This window comes from Arachis hypogaea, chromosome 6 (genome assembly GCF_003086295.3).
Source record: "Arachis hypogaea cultivar Tifrunner chromosome 6, arahy.Tifrunner.gnm2.J5K5, whole genome shotgun sequence".
NCBI lineage: Eukaryota > Viridiplantae > Streptophyta > Magnoliopsida > Fabales > Fabaceae > Arachis > Arachis hypogaea.
The window spans coordinates 14,225,121-14,250,643 of NC_092041.1; the positions used below are offsets into that span (position 1 = coordinate 14,225,121).

At 37.7% G+C, this 25,523-nt stretch overlaps 2 protein-coding genes across 2 annotated transcripts; both read left to right on the forward strand.

Annotated features, from left to right (window-relative positions):
• Window positions 1-2,238: 2,238 nt before the first annotated feature.
• On the forward strand, window positions 2,239-5,116 carry LOC112696179 (sm-like protein LSM2). Its single transcript, XM_025748801.3, has 3 exons — window positions 2,239-2,353; window positions 2,501-2,659; window positions 4,907-5,116. The coding sequence occupies exons 1-3, from the start codon at window positions 2,351-2,353 to the stop codon at window positions 5,024-5,026; spliced, it is 282 nt and encodes a 93-aa protein (XP_025604586.1). The 5' UTR covers window positions 2,239-2,350; the 3' UTR covers window positions 5,027-5,116.
• A 9,256-nt stretch (window positions 5,117-14,372) lies between these two features.
• On the forward strand, window positions 14,373-24,679 carry LOC112696180 (mediator of RNA polymerase II transcription subunit 33A). Its single transcript, XM_025748802.3, has 12 exons — window positions 14,373-14,872; window positions 15,519-15,629; window positions 15,886-16,233; window positions 16,347-16,660; window positions 17,075-17,166; window positions 17,471-17,828; window positions 19,457-19,667; window positions 20,999-21,113; window positions 21,253-21,402; window positions 21,596-22,262; window positions 22,547-22,753; window positions 23,304-24,679. Exons 1-12 carry the CDS (start codon window positions 14,421-14,423, stop codon window positions 24,437-24,439), a joined length of 4,161 nt encoding a protein of 1,386 aa, XP_025604587.1. The 5' UTR covers window positions 14,373-14,420; the 3' UTR covers window positions 24,440-24,679.
• The last annotated feature ends 844 nt before the right edge of the window (window positions 24,680-25,523 follow it).

A 25,523-nucleotide genomic window follows, 5' to 3' on the forward strand; every position in this document is an offset into this window, starting at 1 on the left:
GATTATTTAGGTGGTTTGCTGATTTAGTCTGATTGGTAATTGATTATTTAGGGTGGTTGGTTATTGATGTTTGGTTATTTTGGTTCTTTGGTGTCAGCTATATCTTTCCATCAATTGCAGGGATTGATTTCGGCTGTGGAGGAGGTCATGCCACAGGTCCACCATCGTTTCTGTGTATGGCACCTGTGGCGAAACTTCAACAAACATTGGAAGGATCTTGAGCTGCGGAGACTCCTTTGGGATGCTGCAAGGTCAACCACTTTCCAAGATTTTATTGGCAACATGGACAAGATCAAAAGAGTCAGTGAGGAAGCATGGACATACCTTAACAAGTGGCCTAGGCCAAAGCTACTCATACTGGGAGTACACCTGCAGTTGAAGCAAGCAACACTACCAATCCGGCACCTCCAGCAACTGACATTCCACCACCAGTGTCTGCACCGCAAGCTGAAGAGGTTGAATTGTCCCAACCAAGCTATGGTGGAACACAAGATGAGGTATAAAAGATCCCAAAATATTTGTTGTTTACTTCCTAGATTTAACTTCCCTTTTCACACTAACTCATACAACTTATTACACTTTACGCAGGCACCACCACCACCAACAACAAGGCCACCTAAATTGCCAACCAAATGGAGGAACTCATCACAACCAGTAACTACTTCAGTTGATCCCATGCAAGGAGCAAGTGCAGCCACATCTTTAAGGTTGGCAAGGTTCATGAAGTTTGTTCCAACACCACAGTTCAAGGCACCAAGGAAGAAAAACCTTTGATTTTGGATGTTCTAACAGCTGATTTAACAATATACATGGGATTTGGGCATTGATTGATATTTTGAATTTTTTGTTATTTTGGATTTAACAATATACATGGGATTTGTTATTTTGGCTAGACTATATGGTTTATTTTGGTTTTCTGGTAGTAGATAGTTTAAGGGAGTTTATGCTCGAAGGTAGCTGTTTCAGTATGTTTATCCTTATGTGATCAACTGCAATTGTGTTACATTGATTATTGTCTTGTTTATAATCTACAACTACTATTATCAATTTCCTCTTCTGTTCATTTAGTTTGGATTCTATTTTTCTTATATCTATCTACAAATAACACACCAATAAGCTAAACAGTTCCCATACATTTATTAACAGATGCTTTCAAGCACAGTTCTTATATTTTTACCATCACGACTAAAACAAGTTCTTACATTTTTACCATCACAACTAAAACAACAACTAACATAGAAAAAAAAACAGCAATCCTAACATTTGTATCAAATATTTCTGGGTCTTTAACTCAGCCTCCAAATTGCCAATCCTCAAAGCAAGACTGACGCTCACTTTTTCATTCTTATATGCAGCAGTGTCTTCCAAATATCCTTTATCATCTTCTACAATGTCTGCCCATCGAAAGAACCCACACCATATTCTTTCACTACTCTGTGAACATGAAATTTAACAGTCACTATCAAAATAGTCAACAACAAATCTTCAGGAAACACTCACGTTGTAATTTGGGCATTTAAAGAAGGGCTTATTTGGGTGGGTTTCCGTTCCAGACCATCGGAGCACAGGTCGTTATCCAAACCCACACCGATCTGGTACTCGCGTGCCTCTACTCTGACTTGGCCTCCTTGTGGTTGATCGCATATAACTTTCCTCTCCTTCATCTGCACATCCAACCATCTTCCAACCAGCAAAGCAATGGGTACGAGAATGAGTAGGGAAGAAGAAGAAGAAGAAGAAGAATAAGAAGAAGAAGAAGAAGAACATGTGCTGCGCTACTTCTGAGTTAGGGTTTAAAAAAGGATTAGGGACCAAATTGGTGTATAAAGTTTCATTTGCCACGTCAACCAACCGTTACACACTCCAGCGTGGCACTCATTAGCCACGTCACTCACGCCGGCAAGGAATCTGTCCGAAAAATATAAGGGAGACCACGTTGATGCAATTTTTTCAATCTGGAGGACTTAATTAGTGTAATTGGAAAGTCAGGGACTAAATCGGTGCATTTTGTGAATCTCAGGACCAGTTTGGTGTTTAACTCGATATAGTCTAAAAAATGGTATGTCTCATGAAGCTTATATATTAAATTATTCTAAATATTTTTCGTTTCTTTAATTTTTATTAAGTGACCATATAAGTTAAAAATTATTATCTTAAATAAATTATGTTTAGTTATTTTCGTAATAAATTAATTTTGCTCTATTCAATAAAAAAATGCATTCGGGCTTGGGCGGGGCCTCGGGGGGGCAATTATGGAATAACAGAAAATCTTCATATATGCGTATACGTTTACATCAACTTGAGTGCTTGGTTCCCATTTTCTACTGCACTCTCTTCCTTTGTTCTCAAAATGGTAATGTCCCTTTCGTTCTTTCTTCTTCTTCTTCTTCTTCTTCTCTCTACTTCCGATTTTCTCATCTCTGTGGTTTTTTTTTTGTCACGACGGGTCCTAAAGTATGTTCCTTTTTCCTTTTTTCCCCCGGTTTTTGGGCGGGTGTAGTTGTTCTTCTCGTACTTCAAGGATTTGGTGGGAAGAGAAGTAACGGTGGAGCTCAAGAACGATTTGGCCATAAGGGGCACTCTTCACTCCGTTGACCAGTACCTCAACATCAAGCTCGAGAACACTCGCGTCGTTGACCAAGACAAGTACCCCCATATGGTATGCTTCTTTCTAGGGTTTATCCTTTTTCCGTCCTCAGTTTTAGGGTTTATGGGGTTTTGCATTGCAAAAACTTTGAATTCATGATCAATGGACTTCTCGGTATTATAGTCGCTGATATTGTTGATAATTCCTGTTAATGATTGGAATTTTTTTAACATTTATTTGATTTATGGCAAACCATATTGAGTATTCTGTCAAATTTGTGTACTTTAATGTTCTGCCAACCGGATTGCTTGATGCTGACCATTGCTTGATGAAGTATCAAAGCAATTAGGTGCTTCTTGTGTATGTGAATAAGATTATTCTTCAATCGAATGTGTATTAGTGTGCCAGAGGTTGGTTAATTTTGAGATATGGATTTGGCTGTAGGTGAAAGTGAATTACAAAACCCTGTATGAAGGGGGTTTTCTTATTTAAATAGACAGATCATAGAAGTGAAGAATAAGTAGAACTATGGTCATGGACTCATGGTATTGTACTGATTGTAACTTACTGTTTTTGTGGGATTGTTGCTTACTTAATGTGACCATAACTCATAGTAAGTTATTATGTTTCTTCAACTGCTAAGCCTTACACTTACCTTAACAAACTAATGATTATAAGGATCATGGTCTTTAATTTTCTTTCTTATGTGATTCAGACAGGGAGGGATGTAAGTTTCTCCTTTAAACTGTTCATGTTGTAGTATTATGGTTCGACTCCTTCTATCTGTTCTTTATATTTGTGTGAAATTTCTATTTGTTTTATTGAGGTTTAGCCACGGTACAAAAGTACAATTGTTGCTGCATGAGTTATGGGTTAGAGGTCATGGGTTAAAATCCTGCAAATAGTTCCTTTGCGTGCTCTGGTAGGACTGTGTGTACTCTTTCAAGGGAACATCGGGTGGAATTTTAGGATCCCTTCAGTTCTAATAGAGGGTGAGCCTTGACAGTTGACACACAATAAGGTTGTTGTCTTGTAATAAGAGGTTATTGGTTCAGATCTGGAAACAAGCTTTAGGTTTGAAGAGGTAAGGCTGTGTCCATCTGCCCTTTTTAGACTACACCTAGTAGTAGCCTCATGCATTGAGACACCCTATTGGGTTCCAATTGGAACTTTAATATGAGATTGTATATGGTCTGCTTTGTTGATTATTTTGAGAGCCACGTCAAGTTTCAGGGTTGTTTGTTATTTCATCGATTCCCTTCTACATTTTTAATGTGTTTCATATGAGTGTGTGTTAGTATGTTTTGATTTTGTTTATATGTTTAGAGTATGTTTGGGAGTTTGCAGATGATGGAAGACAATGGTCATTAATGGAGTAGAAAAGAAAGATGAGGATTGGAGTTAACGATTATAGGGCACTTTATTGTTTGATAGGAGAAGAGAACGGAGAGAAGCTTGAATACACAGTGGGAATCATAAAATTCATTGTTTTGAATTGCTGAGGGGTGGTCTCGCGTTCTCGGTTTTCTTTGATGGCAATTTCACTCACTTCCAGAGAAACTTCTGAACATACAATTTTATCAAAGTCTCTTTCCCATTCTAAGCCACTCCATTTTTGTTCTCCTATTATTAGCCTTAGGCCTATAGGAGTTGTACTAGGGTGGAATGAGAACTCGGGGATTTTGCAGGCTGTCAATGCTTGTCTTCCTTATTTCCGTTATGTTAATAATTGAAATGGTAATGTCTTGTAGACTATTGGAATTTGGAAAGATTTGGGAGTTTATGAATTTGCATTTGAAGGTTTTGCCCCCAATTTTTGTACTCGAATGGCCTGAAATTTTGGCTATTGATGTATGCCATGGAAAAAAAAAAAAAGAGAGAGAGAAGGGATATAATAATGAGTTGATGTGTTGTTATGAGGTTAGATGGTGAGGGAGAAGACAAGATAAATAAATAAAGCACGCTTCTGTAATAGAATATATGAGTGAGAGATACTCGCTTTAAAATTACTTTGCGAAAGGATTATAGGTCATGGCTTTGTGTAATGTGTATAAAGGAACTTGGTAGTAGGATATAGTCTGTGGAGTTCGTACAGGTTTCTTTGATTATCACGTGTTTCATTCTGCAATCTGAAGCTATGTTCTTCTCTTGTTAATTATGTTATATTTTATTGTCTCAATTTGGCATGTATACTGTAACTAGCTTCAGTGTTGATTCTTCATGTTATAATCATCCTTGCTTTCATGCATCCAGTCTAGCAATTACATAACTATGAATATGATGAGTTTATATATAATGTATGTTACTCTTTGATCTCAGCTTTCTGTGAGGAACTGCTTCATCAGAGGTTCAGTGGTCAGATACGTGCAATTACCTCCAGAAGGCGTGGACGTTGAACTATTGCACGATGCCACTAGGAGAGAAGCTCGGGGTGGTTAACCGGTTATTCTTATCTTTCTGTTGTAGTCTGTTTGGATTGAAATGTCATGGATATTTTGGTTTCGGATAAAGAAAGAAACACTTAACAGATGTTGAGGCTTTTTAACTGCATTCCTTTATCCTTCTATTCTCTTGATAGCATTGTCCAATTTTTACTATGACAAAGTGATAACTGAGTTTCTCTTTTCCTTGCCCTTGTTGCCTTGTTTCAAAGTATGATGGATGGTGACTGAACTTCAGTGATAGTTACTGGTTCTTACCTGTAATTATGTGAGGATTGTTAAGATAAAAATTGACCAGACAGGTTGTTAAGGGGTTATCTTATGTAAATGTTATGTGAGTACCACCATGTAATTGCAAAATAATTATTTTTGTATTATTATTTTACTATGCTTTGTCAACCCTTTTTCTTAATGGAATGTATTGAACTTAGATTCGAAGAAATAGAATAATTGACCATTTGTACCCATGATAGTTCAGAACGCTGACAAATGTACCCATCTTAGAAGGAAACTAACTTTGTAACCATGAGAGATGGGCTCCGTGTGACAAAAATAGCCTGGCTTGGGTTGGCACCTGCTTCGGGTTTGTATAGTCCTACATGGCAATCCGAACCTCGCAAAGCCCAATCCACGTGGAGGTGAACGTTGTATACGTAGGCAATGGTTGAAATAAAAACCCTAGGAAGCTCTCTTCCCCAACTTGAACCATAACCCCAAATCTAAAAATTTGTTGCAATTCGAACCATAACCCAGAGTGATCTCAGAACCCCAGCGATGGCATCACGCAGATTTAACTCAGATGGAAGTTTTGGAACTCGCAGCAGTTCTTCAAGTTCGAAGAAGATGAAGGAGAAGAAGCTCGATGGCAAATGTTTCTGTGGGAGAGATGTTGTGTTGATGGAGTCTGGAACGATTACGAACCCTAACAGATGGTTCATCAGATGTCCTCTATGGGCGGTAAGGGACAGCTGCTGTTGTTGTTGAGTTTAGACAACATTTTGTGAGTTTTAGTTGACAAATTTGGGGTTTTTTTTTTTCTCTTAGACAAGAGATTGCAGATACTTTGTTTGGGTGGATGAACTCGAACAAGGATGGGAGGGCGTGGCAAGATGTTTAGCCAAGAGGAAGTTCGAGCATTGTTATGCAACACCTGATGATGGATTGACTCTGAATTCAGGGGGAGAAAATCTGCAAGCATCCTCAGTTATGGCTAAGAAGATAGACAAATTTAGGGCTGAAATTAGGGGTGAAATTAGGGGAATTAGAGTGATGATTATGACTGTTGCAGTAGGGGTAGCATTTTGTCTGTTTTGTGAGTTGTATTTGGTCATGAAAGCATAGGACTTGTAAAAAGAGAGGTTTTTGTTGTGTCATAGTTAAAATTTTTGAATGATATTGGCATAATATGAATTGTTCCTAATCTATACTGGTTTTCTGTTCATCTGATACATTGATGTAGATACACAATGTTTGAACTTGTTGATGCAATCTAAATTGATTCTGATAACATTAAGGATCAAACAGTAAGCTGAAAATTAGCAACCTGATAATTTTGCTTTTCAATATATGAGTAAGGAACAAATAGGATGACGAAAATGTTGTAACAATAACAATAACAATAGTGATATCAGAAAGAGGCAAAAGATGGCTAGGATATAACTGCCTTAACAAGTAAATTGTTCGTTATATATATATGGATGCTGGAGGTTCAAAACATTCTGATATTAGACAAAAAAGCCAAGTAGTGGTCACTGAATTTACACCCTCAAAAAAAGCCTTACTAAGTCAGAACTAAGCAATAGGAACAATATGCATCAGAAAGCACATGAGTTATGTATCTCATAAGTGTAACCTAAAAACAACAAAAAAGCCAGATTCCAAATTTTGCAGTATTAGTCTATGATATTGGGGTGGAGTTGCTACTCCCGCTTGATAAACCATTTCTTCCTCCGCTTGATCCCCGTATCCTGCCTTGGCCTCTAGCTTGACCTCTCATTCTATCAGATGTACCTGGACCTGTAGCTGTTGGAGGCACAACTCCAGGTGTGGGCATGAACTGCATGAACCGGCTGCTTGTTCCTGCACTAGCACCTTGTAGTGGATGTGGTGTAGTTCGAGAGTTGTGTGTGGAGGGAGTTGTTGCTGGCTGGTTGGCAGGTGGTGTACTTGGCTGCTGTCTTTGTCCGGTCGGAGGCGGGCGTTTAACACTTCTCCTTTTAACCTGTTTTCTGGTTGTTGCATTGGTTGGCTGTGGCTGTGACTGTGCAGTTGGTGGGGGAGGCATTGGGTGAGGCTGCTGCAAATAATTGAACAAGTCAGTTATCATCACACAAGGTTTGCATGGCAGCTTAGTTAAATGATTAAAACAATGCACTTACTTGTTGAGGGTTGGTTCTTGCAGATTTGTTTCCTTCTTCAGTGGCCTCCTGTTCAGCCTGTGCAGCTTCCAAGGTCTCCTCATAGTACATTTCAGCCAGTAAATCCTCATCCTCATCATTCGCTGGTGCTTGTGGGGCAGAACTCCCTACACCTGCAGCTTCCTTCCGCTTTTTACAACTTCTCTTATTGTGACCAGCCTAATGATAAACGTATTAGTCATAATTTGAAATAGTAATCACATTTATCGTTTACTATTGAACAGGGCAGAATGGCAACTCTAATTGGTCTACCATACCTGGAGGCAATACTTGCAGATAATTGTCCCAATCCTCCTAGTTGTTCTATGAGGGTCACTCTTCTCCTTAGGGCCATCATTTCTCTTGTCTCTCTTGAGTGTAGGTCGACCAATTGGCTTTCTATACCGTGGTGGCAGAATGGGGAGGGTATCAACATCGTGCTCCCAGTACTCCTGGCTTGGAACTGGACGCATAGTAATCTGATAGGCTGCGTTGTATGCACCCATGGTGAGCCAGTTGTGGGCATATTCTTCTGGCCTTCTGTTCTGGTAAGCCAGTGCAGCACATGCATGTCTACATGGTAAACCTGTGATTTGCCATAGTCGACAGCTGCATGTACCTTTGCCAAGATCCACACTTACCTTCGTTGGCAAACAATGCACCTCATACACATTACCTGCGTCATCTCCAGTAGGCAGAGGCATCCATTTGTTGCTCTCTCGCTTTTCCCTCTCTAATCTGCTTTGTTGGGTTGGTGCCAGTCTCCCGTTGTACCCAACCAAAGCTTTTTTGTTCCTAGCCATTATCCTCATTACGTAGCACCTGACTTCCTCCAACATGGTAATTATCGGCTTACCCCTCATCTTCTTAACCTTGGCATTAAACACCTCACAGTTGTTGTTGGTGTAGTTGTCCAACTTAGGGTATTCACTGAAATGAGCTCTGCTCCATTGTTTAGGACTAATCTTGTGCAGGTACTCCCAAGCTCCAACATTGATGCTTTTCAGTCTCTCCATGGCAGCATTGAAGTCTTGTGTTGTGGTTGCCTTGGCACAAGACCACATGCACATTTTCAGCTGCAAGTCACTCCATTTCTTGCGAAAGTTTTGCCATATATGCATTGCACAGAATCTATGGTTGGCATTTGGGTAGATCTCTTGTATGGCTGGGATTAGTCCCTACAGTAATTCGTTTAAGTAAACAGTGCTCAGATTTCAAACAAACCAGAAACAGATTTCAGCATTTAGGTACACAATATACCATATTTCAATATCACTCTCAAAGCAAAACAGAGTTCTTTATCATCCTAAACCAGATGCCAAATTCCCATAAACAGTCTCAGTACAAACCATACATAAGTAAAAGTAAACCATATTCCAATAATAACACATCAATATTAGTCTCATTCCGCTAAATTTTTGCATCAGTAAGCTACTAATGAGTAAGCAATGAGATTACAAATAACTTCTAATACATACCTAAACCAGAGGTAAAACAAATAATCAGCCATAGCTTACCATTAAGAGAAAACATCAAAGTCACTAAACACTTGAATCAGCCATACATTCTTATAAGTAAATTTGCACAAGTACCTTTTGCATATCTGACATGAAGTTAAACCCATTAGCTTGAAAATCTCCCACATCCTCCTGGAGTATCTCCAGAAACCACTTCCAACTTTCTTTGTTCTCAGATTCAACAACTGCGTAGGCAATAGGATAGATATGATTATTTGCATCCTGTCCTATTGCAGTCAGCAGCTGCCCCCCATAGTATCCTCTAATGAAGGTCCCATCCAAACCTATAAAAGGTCGACATCCTCCGACAAACCCCTTCTTGCACGCTTCGAAGCAAACATAGATCCTCAGAAAAACTGGATTTGAATCAGGCATGGGATTCGTTTGGATCCTTACTGTCGACCCTGGATTAGTCTTCAGTATCTAGTTACCATAATCACGAAGTCGTGCATATTGTGCAATCTCAGAACCTTCAATCCGCTCTTTTGCTTTCTTCATAGATCTATAAATTTTCCTTTCATTGATTAGTACATCATACTCGGATCTGAAGTACTGGTCAGCCTCTCTAACTGTCAGGTTTGGCTGCACTCGAATCCTCTCCTCCAACTCATCTATGACCCACTTTCCATCTGCTGACTTGCATCGATTGTCCCTACTACATGTATGTTCATTTACGAATGTCTTTACCTGAAAACTTGCTGGAAATGTTCTCTTGGCACAGTATATTTGCCAAGGACACTCCTCATCATAGCATATAGCCTTCGATCTTGTAGAATCGCATCGAGCAAAGAATATGCTCCTTCCAATATTGATATTAAACTTTCTGACAGCCTTCCTGAAGTGGCTTAGAGTTTCAAACTCCATCCCAACCTCTAACCGAACCTGGTTAACTGGAGCATCAGGATTGCTCTGAGGAAAAACTGGAGTTTGTTCGGTATCGTCGTCACTTGCTATGCTATGCAATTCCTCTGATTCATAGCAATGATGACCAGGATTTTCATCAGAGAAATCATCCTCATCAACGGGGACGTAGAAGGTTGGAGGCTTGTCTGGATCGGGGTTTGGAATGAAAGACTGGCCTGTAGGGGGGGGCCTCCTAGTTGATCTCCTTTTATTCACCTTTGGCCTTCCCTGAACCTCCTCTGAAGGATTGCTCTGATCATTATGAGGAGTCCTATTGGTGTCAGAGGGTGGGACTGTCTGAGGGGTTGATTGTGAGAGTGGATTCCCATATGGATGAGGGGTGTATTGGGTTATTTGTTCTGGTTCAAGAGGTGCAGAGACATTGGGTTCAGAAGCAGGGACTGAGTCTGAACAAGCAGGGTGTGTTGGTTGCTGATCTTGTTCAATAGGTGGCTGGGAAGGTTGGGACTGACTTGAAGGTGGTTTATCTGGTATGCCAGGTGTTGGGGGAGGCTGAGAAACCTGTTGTGGGTCTGCTGTCTCCTCTTCCATAGTGATATTGTCCTCTTTTTGGGCATCCAAACCAGCCTGTGTATGTGCTTCATAGGCCCCTTCCCTGCTCTGTGCCTCACTCCTTTTTCGGTCATCCATTCCAACTTGCAGATTACTTACAATATCAGCATCATCCTCATCTTCCACTACTATCAACCTTCTTTTGGGACTCTTTTTCGGAGTTGGAACCCTTTTAGCACACCTCTTTACCCTCCTCTTTGATGGAGTCATGTTGTTCTCCTCTACTAACACGGGCTCATCCACCGGATGCTCTGTATAAACATTAACTCTGTTACTGTTCTTCACAGCTGCCTCATACATCCTAACTATGTCCATGTCAACCTTGATCTCCCTCAACCCATCATCAAGCCCTTTCCCAGGTTCCAGCCAGAACAATTTAGAAACAGATGTATATCCTATATCCTTCACCAAATCAGATACGAAAAAACCATTCAACGTATCAACATTAACCCTCTCTATCTCCGTGACTTCACCACCAACATAAGTAAGCTTCCCACACGGCCCTCTCTCAAACCTTCCTCTATGATTAATACATAGTGTTATATGGATGGTGGCCATTCCTGAAACTGAAATAAAGCAACACATTCTAAGATAACAGTGGATTTTACTAACCATAACACAAACCATAAATCAACTACTTCAGCACCTAACACAAACCCTAAATCAATTAATCAACTAATTTACCAACTCTCACCCACGATTTCATATGGTAATGTAATCTGTCCAACTAGTCTCAGTGATATTTAAAATAAATTAACACTGGCAATGACATACCTCTGCTCTCTGCCGAGCAAAGGGGGTGACCTCTACACCGTCGGCGACGAAATCCCAGGGTTCGAGCTCCGCTGCCTATTCCTTGCAAGTTCCTCTACCACATTCTCCTTTTGATGGCTCTGTACTGCTCCAAATGCCTTTCCCAACTTGCGAATTACAACGTTGAAAGCCGTTGCTTCAGGGTGATGGTTTCGGAGTGTTCCCGGCGTCTTCTCCGGCTAGGAAACAGAACGACGTTCTCTGCTAGGGCATAGTCAACGTCCCGCGAATTTCTCTTCAAAGTTAAATTGTTTAATGTTAAATTCCACGTGGATTGGGCTTTGCGAGGTTCGGATTGCCATGTAGGACTATACAAACCCGAAGCAGGTGCCAACCCAAGCCAGGCTATTTTTGTCACACGGAGCCCATCTCTCATGGTTACAAAGTTAGTTTCCTTCTAAGATGGATACATTTGTCAGCGTTCTGAACTATCATGGGTACAAATGGTCAATTATTCCGAAGAAATATTTGTGCCCAAGTCTATGACTTTGCAAACTCGTCAAATGTTACGTTGTTTTATAAATCATCTACTTAAAAGAACTTAAAAGTTGGACCTAAGTGATAACCATATATGAATTCACTGTCATAATTGCATTAACGTTATGTCAGAACGAGAGACAAATATCGTATGAGATAGCACATAGCAGAAAATGGAAGATTTATTACTTTACGTGTCGTATGATTAAACAAGATTAGCCTCTAATCTCTAGAATATATCCATCAGAGAAAAATTATTTTCTGAAGAAAAACCTGTTATTCTTACTCAATTACATTCTATTTTCTATATTCGACAAATAAATTAACACGTGCAGAAATAATGAATTTTCGTAAGCTATAAAAACATCTTTTATTGAATTTTATAGATCTTTGGTGGAAAAAAAGTTTCACACACGATTAATTGTGTATTGTCACATTAACTATAAAAATAATTAATTTTTTAATTTAGTACTTCAAAAATTATTTAAGCCTATAAATTTAATTAAATGACTATATAAAACTTGTCATTGTATTAAAGTTATGGGGAAAACTCTGCGTACAAGCGATTAGGGCTTGTAAGTATTATAAGCCAATTAAACTTTAATCCCCAAAATTCGCTGCAAGTGCTACGTTCCTTACACGCGCTACATCCCTTCTTCTTCTCCTTCTTTTTCGATCGTTCTTTTCTCCTCCTTTTTCACTGGTTTGTTCTTCGTCGTTGACGTTAGTTCCTCCACGTACTGTTACGGCACGTTTTCATTGCACCTTCTTCTTCTTCTTGCTGCACGTTCTTCTTCCTCTTCCTCTTCTTCTTCTTCTTTTCTTTTGTTTCTTGCCTTCTCTTTCTCCTTCTTCATTTACGTGTTTTCTCTCTGTTTTCTTTTTTCGTTATTCTCGATTTCTATTGTTTTTTGACATCAAGCTCTGAAATCGTTTTTGAAGAAGAAGAAGTAGCAGAAGATGAGGAGGAGAAAGAGAAAGAGTTCTGAATTATGCATGATTTTGGGTGTATTTCTTAAATCCTTTGGGTGTATTTTCTGTAATCTTTTGTGTGTATTTCTATAATCGTTTGGGTGAATTCCTGTAACCGTTTGGGTGTATTTCTGTAATATCTTGGGTGTATTTTATGTAATCGTCTGTAATCTCTTGGGTGTATTTTATGTAATCGTTTGGGTGTATTTCTGTAATGCTTGTCATTTTTTCTGAAATGAAAAATACACCCATAGATATCAGTAAGATACACCCATAGATATGAGTCAGATACACTTATAGATATCAGTCAGATATCACTCAAATATACCCAAATGATTACAGAAATGCACCCAAAGAATTACACCCAAACGGTTACAAGAATTCACCCAAACAATTATAGGAATACACCCAAAGGGTTACAGAAAATACACCCAAAGGATTTAAAAAAATACACCCAAAATTCGTTGAAGTACATCTTATGCATAATTTAGAATTCTTTCTCTTTCTCCTCCTCATCTTTTGCTGCTTCTTCTTCTTCAAAAACGATTTTACCATGAAAAATCGAAAAAAAAAGAGAAAACAGAGAGAAAAGACATAAATGAAGAAGAAGAGGAAAACGAGGAAGAAGAACGTGCAGAAACGAAAGAAAATGAGAAGAAGAAGAGTAAGAGGAAGAAGAACGTGCAGCAAGAAGAAGAAGAAGAATTTCAGAAACCATGAAAATCGAAAAAAAACGAAGAGGAAGAGGAAGAGGAAGAGGAAGAGGAAGAAGAAGAGAAGAAGAAGAAGAAGAAGACGAAGAGGAACCGTTTGAGTGGGGCGCGTATAGTTACGCTCCATTCAAAATGAGTTAATGCGCGTGTTAATGAAGTTTGGGCTGATAACTTGTAAAATTTGTACGACCTTTTTACTTGTATGTGTAGCAGCCCCTAAAGATATATTCTTTTATTTCTTTAAAACCAAACAATAACACACATATTAAGAACTTTTTCCGGGTAAACTTGGAGAGAGAAAAAAAGTTATATAAATTGATTATTCTCCCATAGAATTAATTATAACCATCCATAGAGTACTAATAAACACACAATATTTTATAAATGATTTAGAAATCTCCTTAAAAACATAATAGAAGAAATGTTAGTTAAATATTATAAATAGGCATGTTTTAAAAACTGAAAGAAATATGGCATATAAGTCATTGAATAATTTTTATTTATTATCTTTACATAATTTTGTAAATAGTCATCTTAAATTCTAAATAGTACATTAATGAATCAAATAGTTTTAGAACAGTGTTAAAAAATGAACATTATAACAGTGAATTTCAAATAATATTATAATAAATTGCTTAACAAGTCTAATATACAATCTATTTAAAATGTTTTTATTAAATTTAAATTTATATATTTTTTAAAATAAATTTTGAATTTTCTTAATTTTAAGAATTTAAATGTCTTTTGTTGATTTTCAGTACTTTTTAAAAAACTGTTCTAAATGTAATTTAAAAATATTATTTATATATTAAAATTAATTATTAATATATTTATATATATATGATTTAATTTATTTTTAATATAAATTTTATATTGGTGAATGAATTAAAGAATAATTTTGACGTCCAGGTATAGTCGTTCATAATTAAATGCAGGAAGAAAGCCATTTGGCTGAATAAAAGAGGGAAAGGTTTGAAGAAGAGAAATCTGTCACGCAACCGACCCTAACATAATTCATTCTCGTTCCCATGCACAACAAAAACACACACACTCAAACTAAACGCTCTTCTCACAATCTCACTCGCTCTCTCTCCATTGCGCGTTCCGCATTTTATTTTGTTTTCTTCTTCTTCTCTTCTCTTCTCTCTGTATTTCAATTTCTCGTGGTCTCTTTTCATTTTTCTCGTATGGCGGTTCCCGCGCAAACCAGCGCTACTGATCAACCGAGCCTCTGGGACGCGGTGCTTCGGCACACTGAGCTGGCTCAGCAACGGAACTCCGACCCTAACCTGTGGGCCTCGGAGCTCGCCGCCATGCTCCGATCCTCCACCGTGATCCTTCCTTCCGTGGAGCTCGCCCACCACCTCGTGTCTCATTTCTTCTGGAAGAATCACTGCCCCACCGCGTGGAAGTTTCTAGAAAGAGCCATCTCTCTCAACATCGTCCCTCCCTTGCTCCTCCTCGCTCTTCTCTCCGCCACGTAACTCCTCATTCCTCCTTTTACTGCGATTCTTCTTCTTTCTTCTTTTTTTTTTTTGGTAAGAAATCATTTTCTTCTTGTAGTCTTGGACATTATGGTTTTTATATGTGTGCATTTCTAATTGGGTTTTTTTTTTTTTTTTTGCCATATCGTTTATTGTCTATTATCATTATTATTATTATTATTATTATCGGTATTTGTTACTGTAATGTGTATACTTTATGAAATGCTTAGTATATCAGCAGCGCGTATGATTGGATATTTATATGTGTATGTATCTGTGTAACTGTATTTCGTGAATGCAAGTTTGTATGTTGCTCTGCTTCGCACGAAAAAGTTGATTGGAATCAAATTGGTTGCACTTCATAATTATTGAATAGAAAGAAACCATTTGAGGCAGTAGAAGGTTTGGGGGGTCTGGGGGTGGTCTCCTGAACTTTCTCATGTATGTATTTTTGTGTCCTTTTGGAGTTATGACCTTGCTGGCGATTGAAGTAGCTTTTCAGTGACATAGATAGCTAATCAGCTGTCTTCTGTATTATATCTGCATCTTTAAGGGAAAGCTTTGCCTAACATCATGTTATCTCTCGGAGTTTCTTATTTTTCTTCCTTGTTAAATTACAACTTCTTTTTCCCATGACTGCAGGGTTGTTCCAAGCAGGCAACTCCATCCAGTAGCTTACAGACTTTATATGGAACTCCTAAAGCGAAATGCTTTTATGCTCGCCTCTCATATCAATTCCCCAAACTATGAAAAGTGAGGTTCAATTCCAAAGGAGTTTTCTGTGAATTATGTTGTTGGGTTGTCTTTTATAATATGTTAAAAGTTGAACATTAGGGCCCACAAGGCCTTGCTTCTACGCCTTGCTTTTAGAAGCCGGGTTATGTGGGTTTTAATGTTTCTTTAACATAGTGTGCCTTCAAACCTTCTACCCCATGAATAGGGATAATATTTTCTTGGATGATATTATTGCATTGAATGCTAATAGTAATGTTTCATAGTGATTGTGCAGGATTATGACATCAATTGATGAAGTTCTTCTTCTCTCCCAAGTATATAACCGAAAGGATTGTGAGCCTGGAGTTGTTCTAGTTGAGTTTGTCTTCTCAATTGTTTGGCAGTTACTTGAAGCATTACTAGATGATGAAGGATTACTGGATCATGCATCGGAGGATAATCCTAGATGGCTAAGGAGGTCAGATGATATGAATATTGGAAGTCCTGATTGCTTCGCTGGAAAAAAAACTGAGCAAAGGGGGGAATTGCAGAGAGAAAATACAGCAATGGCTATTGAGATCGTTGCAGAATTTTTGCAAAACAAAATTACTTCAAGGATCCTTTCCTTAGTTCATCAAAACATGTAAGAACTTAATTATGGTGTACTTTGCATTTATGAGGTGAACAATGCCCATTGGGTGAATCTCAATTAAGTGCTGGAACGCTCGCTGACTGAAGAAAAATTATATTTTGTAGGCCATCTCATTGGGGATTTTTCATTCGCCAAATGCATCTGCTTGTATCAAACTCTTCAGTTTTGAGGAGCTCAAAACATATTACTCCGGAGGCCCTTTTGCTTTTAATGGAAAATATCTATAAAGGCATATCTCATCAAAGCAAAACAACATCTAAGGCTAATGTGTTCATGGTTGCTGGCTCTCAGATCTGTTTTGCTGGTCAATCTTTTGGTGATAGTTGTTCTTTGCAATGGCTTCCTATTGATCTTATCCTTGAAGATGCTTTGGGTGGAGCTAATGTCTCAGCACTTAGTGCTATTAAAATTGTTACTGGTATGATCCGTATTATTTTTATCATAGTGGTGAAACAACTCAAATCGATACATGTAAAGCCATGATTCTGTTAGTTGCCTACATTTGAATATCAACAAAAGCACCAATATTAAAATGTACAAATAGTATCAATCAACCTCTAAATAATCTCACGCTAGCCCAAAGCTTTATTTCAAAACCTCGCATAACACAATTTGTAGCACAAATTGACCATTTTTTGCTTGCCCACTTTAACATGAAAAGAAAACCTCTCAATTATTTGGCGGTCAAGGGTTTGAACCCCCATACAAATGCTCAATCTCATTGTTATATAATATTTAATACTGAACACTTATTTTGAATGGAAGTACTTGGCAGTTTTATTTACTTCAAGCCTTTTTTTTACTGGAAATTTATTTTAAGTTTTTATTGCAGGTTTGGTGAAGGTTTTACATGCTGTAAATGGAAGTACTTGGCACAGTGCATTTTTAGGTTTATGGATTGCAGCATTGCGGTTGGTTCAAAGGGTATGTATGGGTTAATACAACAGAAGTGATGGGAAACTGATTATTTTTTTTTATTGTGAAATGGCTTCATGAATTTATTCATGTGTATGAGCTGGTGATATAATCATCTTTTTTATTATAAGGGAAGCTTATGCTGGCATGTCATTTACATTTGCTTTGGATGTGTTGGCAGCTGCAGTTCTACATTTAATTGATCAAGTGTTATTTATTTACAAAGGAAAAAAATGGCTCTGGAAAGTTTTTGCATTTGGAATCTACACCCTTTTCAAATAATGCTACTTATATTTTTCACCTGTTATTTTAGGAGAGGGATTCAACTGAAGGTCCTGTACCTCGCCTTCATACTTGCATGTGTATGTTATTGAGCATTATAACCCTTGTGGTCGCTCATATTATTGACGAAGAGGAAAGTTTGATTGAGGAAGCTGAATGTAGCCCTGCCAATCAAAGAAAAGATAAACCAACTTTGGGGAAGTGTCGTGGAGAATTGATTGCCAGCTTACAGCTATTGGGTGATTATGAGTTCTTACTGACTCCACCTCAATCTTTTCTTTCGGAAGCCAATAAAGCTGCTGCCAAGGCTATTATGTTCTTAGCTGGAAACTCCGTTGGCAGTGAGGTCTTGGAGAGTATAAGCGTGAATGACTTACCGACAAAATGCTGTAAGTATTCCTCTCTATGTTGGTTACAAAACTTATACCTTTCTTTTTTATTGGAAACTTCATCACAGCCACCTAGCATTAAGCTACGAGACAGGACTCGATAAAATAGTTCAAAGAATATATGGAAAAGAAGGGAAAGAAAAATATGAGAGGGTCCATATTGATCTCTATTAAATTATAACTAAGAGTTATTAATAGAAATTCTTGTATATAATTTTATCATAGTTATTCTCTAATGATTATTATTGGATTTCTACCAAACATGGTGCTTATATTCCCTCTCATTTTTTTCTAGTTTTCTGCACTTTCTTACAACTCACAGAATATTAACATGGTATCCATAACTCTATAGCTAAAATCCAGTTTTGGCTACAGCTGATTACAGCAACCATTTAGATCACAATATCCATCATTTCATAAATCAAACAATCATTACTCCACCTAAATTTGCTTTTGCATAGCAATAACTCTACCATAGTGTTAGCGAAGAAAGACCAACTTCTTCTCATGATGACTTCAATCAGATTGGTTTGGTGAATTTGGTTATTCCATTAAGAGGCAATGGCATATTCCATAGACCCATGTTCTCGTACACATCACTAGAATAGAACCATGGAGAGAAAGCACTGACATGAACGCCGCAGATCTTATTCTACAAGCTTAAGCCCCTTAAAAGTTCTGAGATGATACTTTATTTAACTGTTCCATTAATTAATTAGTAGCCTTCCCTCCTTTGCATCATCTCGCTTCTTGAACCTCGCTCTCACACCCATCATATCACCGTATGAATAACAATTTCACAAGTAACTTGACTGGTGATTAGTATGTGCGTTAAAGTTTTTTATTGTTTTTGTTTTCCTTTTCTTAGTTCAATCGACACCCATAAACTCAAATTTAGGTCATTTGACTGCAAATTTGAGGTAAACACTCTAAAGAAAGCACAAGGGCCTTGAGTATCTAGCTCAGAATGGCTATCTATCATTGTAGTTTTAAATCAATGCTGGCTCCCTTTGTGGCGGCCTAGTCCAAGTTGCATGACACACAACCACTTTATCCTCTTTTCCTTCGCCTCTCTCTTCTTTCTATGTCATAACTTATGCTAATCCGATGCCTATTCTGGACTATTCCCTTGTCATCATCCCCTCCCTCCTTTCAGTCAGCCATCGTCACAAAATCCTCAGAGCTCTGCCTCTTTTAGTCTTCTCTTTCTTCCTCTCCACCTGCTTTCCATGCGAACTAGACAAATCTACTATTTTTAATCCTTATGTAGAGCCTATCCCACTCATTTTTTTTAAATCAACGATTCAAACATTAGGTTCTCTACAAAATGATCCCGCTCTTCTCCCCCCCCCCCCCCCCTCTTTTTTCCTCTCAATTTATTTAGCTTCTCTAAAAGATGGGATCTATCAAGAGCTAAGGATGCGATCTTATTTTTAGGATTTCCCCCTCCGTATCACCTTCCATTCAAAGTCAATGTATGCATATTTCCAAATCTCTCTCTCTCTCTCTCTCTCTCTCTCTCTCTCTCTCTCTCTCTCTCTCTCTCTCTCTCTCTCTCTCTCTCTCTCTCTCTCTGTAGCGACATGATTTCATAAATTTATTTTATTTTATTTTATGTTTCCTCACAGCTGGCAACTTATGGCATCTAATCGTTGAGGCTTGCATTGCAAGAAACCTACTTGATACATCAGCTTATTCTTGGCCTGGCTATGTCAATGCATGCAGCAATCAAATTCCTTGTAGCACGTCTAGCCAGGTGGCTGGGTGGTCTTCATTAATGAAGGGATCACAGCTAACTCCTGAATTGGTTGATGTACTAGTTGTAACTCCAGCTTCCAGGTATGCTAGTGAATCATATCATTCCTGGGTTTTGTGCCCCTGCTCCCATCTTAAAAGTTCTGTTACAAGGGAAATATTTAGGAGAATATTGTTAAAAGTTTAGATTATTGTTCTTGTTCAGATAGTCTCCCCCCCCCCCCCCTTCCTCTCTCTTTCCTCTTTCCACCATGACAAAGCAGCAGTGGTGTATCATTGTAGTAAACTAATGGTTACTTAGTGCCTTTAATTTTCTTGCCATTCAATTTTTTTTTTTTTGTGGTCTAATATCTGACTGCACTTCCTGATCCAAGTTGTCTGTCCCACCTTAAATTGTTTGTCAGAAACTTTTGGATACTCCTTTATGCATTTCATAGTATCTTTCTTTTTCCTTGTTTTCTTCCATTCATGCTACTGACCTAGACCTTGTTCACACTTTAGTAGTTTAGTATTATGATAGTTTCAGCATTTCTATTTGTAACTTTATTCTCTAATGCACTTTAATGGGTTAGGATGCAAGAACTGACTGACTTTCTTATAATCCTAATATGCAAGGATTTTCTAAAAGGTTGTTATTGCAAAATTAAATGTTGTTTTCTTGAAAGAATATCTTCTCTGAAGCTACCCCTTTTGCATTTCATTATTTATTTTTGTCTGAGCTCCGAACATTTTTAATTCCTTGTCCACCGTCCCTTTTTATCTCTGGATATTGTCCAGACAAAATATCCCCACCCCTCTTTACTGTGATGAGTTTTTGGAACATCTTGTGTGAGCCAGAACCACATTGCATTGCACTTTTTTTCACACATGGTATACAACTAATATGGGGAGAAGAATGTATTCTAGTAATATGGAACGATCATTACGGATATGGATACTTTGTTGATTTGTTGTGTTTGCATATTGGACAACACTTGTCCTGTCCGACAGATGTGCCTTTCGTGTTTACCTAGACTTCAATTTTTTAGATAAATACAAAATTCAAACAAGAGTAGTATTCAGAATTTTAGATAGAATTAAAATTTTCATAAAATCTCATTCTCAGCTGATACTTCTAGAAAAGAACTTAGAAATAGCATGTATTGACTACTGACACAAGAAATTATCTAGAATGGTTTATATATTTTAAACAGGGCATAGAAAGCATTGAAAATTGGTTGTTTGTGATTTACATCAATGGAAATATCTATTATTTTAATGAATCTCTCTCTCTCTAAGGAGTAACAATTGTGTTGCCTAGTATCAATACTACAAACACACCTATCTTTTTTTAAGCCAAGAATATTAGATGCTTCTTTTGTAAATTTACCAGAGGTAACACAACTGAATTTTTAAGCTCATGGATTTGATGGAAGCTTAGCAGAGATTGAGAAAATATATGAAATTGCAACCAATGGTTCAGACGAAGAGAAGATATCTGCTGCCACTATCCTCTGTGGGGCATCTTTAGTACGAGGATGGAATGTACAGGTAGAGCTAAATTATTCCAGTTAGTTCTTTGATTCTACCATAGAAATTAGTAGTTTTCTCTTTCCTAGTTGTTTAGTTTGTTGTGTCTGTTGATCCTTCTTTTTATTTTAGTTTTTTACTATGATTATCTTTATTGCAGGAGCACACCATTCTTTTTATGACAAGTTTGCTCTCACCTCTGGTTCCTCCAACTGAAAGCCATTTGATCAGCCAAGCTCAATTTCTCAATGTTCTTCTTATTGGAATTTCATCACTAGATTGTGTTCATATTTTCTCTCTTCATGGTTTGGTATGCTAATTTCTAACAATTGTATTCTGGCTTAGACATGTAATTATAACTACTCTTTTTTATAGTATAAGTATATATATGGCATTTGGTTTTCCTATCTGAGAAGTTTCAATCATCAAATCAGTTATATATACAAGCAGATGCTGACATATACTGTGCTTGCTGATGCTTGCTGATATTTCTATTTACTCAGGTTCCATTACTTGCAGCAGGGTTAATGCGAATATGTGAGGTTTTTGGATCATGTGTTCCCGATGTCTCACAAACTCTTTCAACTGGAGAAGAACTCTCTTTTCATGAGGTGTTCTCAAATGCATTCACTCTTTTGCTGAGGTTCTGGCGGTTTGATGTTCCATCTATTGAACATGTGCGGAGGGATTCTGCTACTCCACCACTTGGGTCACTATTTTGTCCTGATTCCCTTTTATTGGTTCGAAACTTTCTATTGGCATCTTTTGGAAGATCAGCAAAGGATCAAATAACGCGCAAAAGATTTTCAAAATATATAACCTTTCCTACTGAACCAGTATTTTTGGATTCCTTTCCAAAATTCAACTTCTGGTATCAGCAACATCAGGAATGCATTGTTTCAATCCCGTCTGGTCTTGTCCCTGGAGGGCCTGTGCATCAGATTGTTGATGTTCTACTATGCACGTTATTTAGGAAGATAAATAGTTGTGATGAACCTTTGGCATGTAGCAATTCAGGAAGCAGCGGTTCACCTGGGTCTGCACTGAATGAAGCTATCATGAAACTAAAGGTACCTGCGTGGGATATACTTGAGGCCATTCCGTTTGTGCTGGATGCTGCTTTGACGGCTTGTGCTCATGGAAGACTTTCTACACGTCAACTAGCTACAGGTTTGCCTAGTGTTTTATATACCTTAGTAAGCTTTAACATTTATTAGGTAAATACTGAGTAGAATTCAAATAGTCAAAAGTTGTTCCTAGAACACCTCATGCTGCTTGAGGAACCAGTACATGCTGCATCTAAAAGGTGCCCTAGAATAATTTTTCAATTGCTTATATCTTGATAATGAATTCCTGTGTTTTGAACTTAATGCTGCATTGGTAATCCTGAGTATTAGAATTTTCTTCTTATGTTGTTTACTGTGTAATTTATTTCAATGTGCTTCTTATCCCAGGCCTCAAAGATCTGGCTGATTTTCTGCCAGCATCTTTGGTTACAATTGCAAGCTATTTATCAGCTGAAGTTAGACGCGGAATATGGAAGCCAGGTTTTATGAATGGAACTGATTGGCCTAGCCCTGCTGCAAATTTATCCCTTGTTGAGCAGCAGATAAAGAAAATTTTAGCCACCACAGGTGTTGATGTTCCAAGCCTTGCTGTAGGTAATTCATCTTATTGTTTACTCAATTCACGCCCACAGCAAAATTTTTATTTTTGACATTATCCTTGACACTTTCTTTACATACAATGTTGATATTTTAGGATACGATAGGGTTGGCCTTAACATTAGTCATTATTAGTTAAGATTAGTATGGGGTAAAACTAAGAGTTAAAATTTAATGGATTAAATTCCTTTGTAATACTCATACACCTATATACTTGAAGTCCAAAGTTTCTTTCATGAGTCCAAAACCCATTTATAACCTTAACAGCTTAAGTTATTTGTAGGAGAGTTTGTAATTGACACTGTTGTTATAAAAATCAGTAGACAGTAGCCTTTAGAAGAGTTTGTCTTTGACATTATTCGTGAATGACTTAAATCAAGCAGCTATTATGAACATACAAAAGAGGTAGCAGTGTGAACCATATATGTTTTTGTCATCCCAGTATTTATTTTTGTGGTGGACTTGTTTGTTTCTTAATCTTATTAAATGTGGAGATCAAAGTTTCATTTAGTCATTATGTTGTTTATTTTGGATTCCTTGCAAGCAGATGGGGACTTTCAAGCTACATTGCCTTTGCCTTTGGCAGCTTTTGTAAGCCTCACATTAACATATAAACTTGACAAAGACACTGGGCGGTTCCTTAGCCTGATTGGCCCAGTTATGATTGCTCTTGCTTCTAGTTGCCCCTGGCCGTGCATGCCCATTGTAGCTTCTTTGTGGGTCCAGAAAGTGAAGCGTTGGAGTGATTACCTTGTGCTCTCTGCTTCCAGAACAGTCTTCCACTGCAACAAGGATGCTGTAGTTCAACTACTAAGAAGTTGCTTCAAATCCACACTTGGGCTTGGCTCTGCCTGTTTACATAATAATGGTGGTGTTGGTGCTCTCCTTGGTCATGGTTATGGCGTTGGTGTCAATTCCAAAACATCTGACGGGGTCTCTCCGATTGCTCCAGGAACTATTTGCTTGAAAGTGTACCAGTATATTGGAGATACCAGGTACTTGTCTGAAGAAATTGTCTCTATTCTAATGCAAACAGTGAGAGATATAGTAAGTAATCAGTTACTCAAGGGGGATGGTAAGAAGCAGAAGAAAATCAAGTATGGAACGACATATGGACAGGTTTCTCTTGCTAGATCCAAGGCACGGGTCAAGCATGCTGCTCTACTGGCAGCTTCATTGGTTTGGATATCGGGTGGAATAAAGTTGGTTCAATATTTCATAAAAGAGACTATTCCTAAATGGTTCTTTTCTTCTAGTATGTTGGAGCTGGATGGTGAAGAATCCAGTGCCTTGGTTGCTATGCTTAGAGGTTATGCATTAGCACTTTTTGTCATGCTCAGTGGGGCATTTGCCTGGGGTATTGACCACTCACTTCTATCAAGACAAAGAGGAAAGGTTATGGGGCTGCATTTTGAATTCATTGCAAGTGTCCTTCAGAAGAATATACCACTGCGTTGTCAGGATGCTACTTGGCGAGCCTATGTGTCAGGATTTCTGAGCCTGATTGTGAGTTGCACTCCATTGTGGGTCAGCGAAATCAATGTCGATATATTGAAGAGACTAAGCAAGGGATTAATACAGATGAATGAGCATGAGTTGGCTCTTAGGCTTTTGGAGAAAGGAGGGATTGGCGCCATGGGTGCAGCAGCTGAAATGATTGTTGCATTTCAACATAGATTTTAAATCTCTTCAGAGCTGTGTTGTACTGTGGCATAGATATTCATTGATTTGTTAACAAATTTGGATGTTAGTGTTACTTAGGTTACTGTCCTTGCATGCTTTTAGTCAGTAGAATTTGAGACTTGTCTTCTTGTAGGTATTAAGTAAAAAAGATGAACCAGGTGGGTAGATCATTAGATCCTCTCGAATAGAAAATATAAAAAGTACTATTTTTAAATTTTTAAAATTGTTATTTGAAATATATATATGCTTGTTTAAAATAAAAGGAACATTTTTGCATTTTTTAATAAAAATATCGTATTTTTTAAAGAAATTGTAACCAAATAGCTTCATAATTATATAATGGAAAAAGTACTTTTTAAAAAATAATCAACATAAGAAAGACTAAATTTTTTAAAAAAAGTAATAAATCAAAATAAAAATTCAAATAAAATTGGGTTTTGCTAAAATAAAATCATATTCATATCATGTCTCATATGTTGTAGAATGTTAGATGAAGCCCCAACCTGTTTGCATGCAAAATGGTATTTCAGAATTCACATTATCAGATTTGATGGTGTTATTCTTGATATTCCTTCGAATATTGTAATTTTTCTACTCTAAGATGCATAGCGTTTTTGTTCTTGACTTGGGCCATAAATTTTATACGACGGTTAAACTAATTTTTCAGTCATCTGCTGCTATTAGAAACTTATATGGTTGTACCCCATGTTTTTCTATCTTCTTGATCCGGGTACTCTGTTATTCATCAATACAATATTCTTTATCTCGGTCAAAAATTTAACTCGATGAAATTTCATCAGTGAACGAAATTACATTCAAAAGAGACTCTATCATAATCACGTCGAATGTTTGCATTCAGGTAGACAAACAAATTCAGCGGCCATTTGCAACGAAATTTGAATGAGAATGGAAGAGTGAAATTTTTTTTCTTTTTTTTCTTTTGAACTTGAATGAAAGTGTGATTCAAGTCACCAATTTATAAAATTTTCTCGTGCTTGGCCATCAATGATACACAGTATATCTCTTAACATGGTCCTAAATTATCTACATATTGTTGTCACTCAATGAAGAGATACCTCACAAA

Coding starts and splice junctions, on each gene's coding strand:
- LOC112696179 (XM_025748801.3), top strand. Junction 2,660..4,906: donor AAGACAAGTACCCCCATATG/GTATGCTTCTTT, acceptor CTTTGATCTCAG/CTTTCTGTGAGGAACTGCTT.
- LOC112696180 (XM_025748802.3), top strand. CDS start 14,421: ATGCACAACAAAAACACACACACTCAAACTAAACGCTCTTCTCACAAT. Junction 19,668..20,998: donor GTTGTAACTCCAGCTTCCAG/GTATGCTAGTGA, acceptor ATTTGATGGAAG/CTTAGCAGAGATTGAGAAAA. Junction 22,263..22,546: donor TACACGTCAACTAGCTACAG/GTTTGCCTAGTG, acceptor TTCTTATCCCAG/GCCTCAAAGATCTGGCTGAT.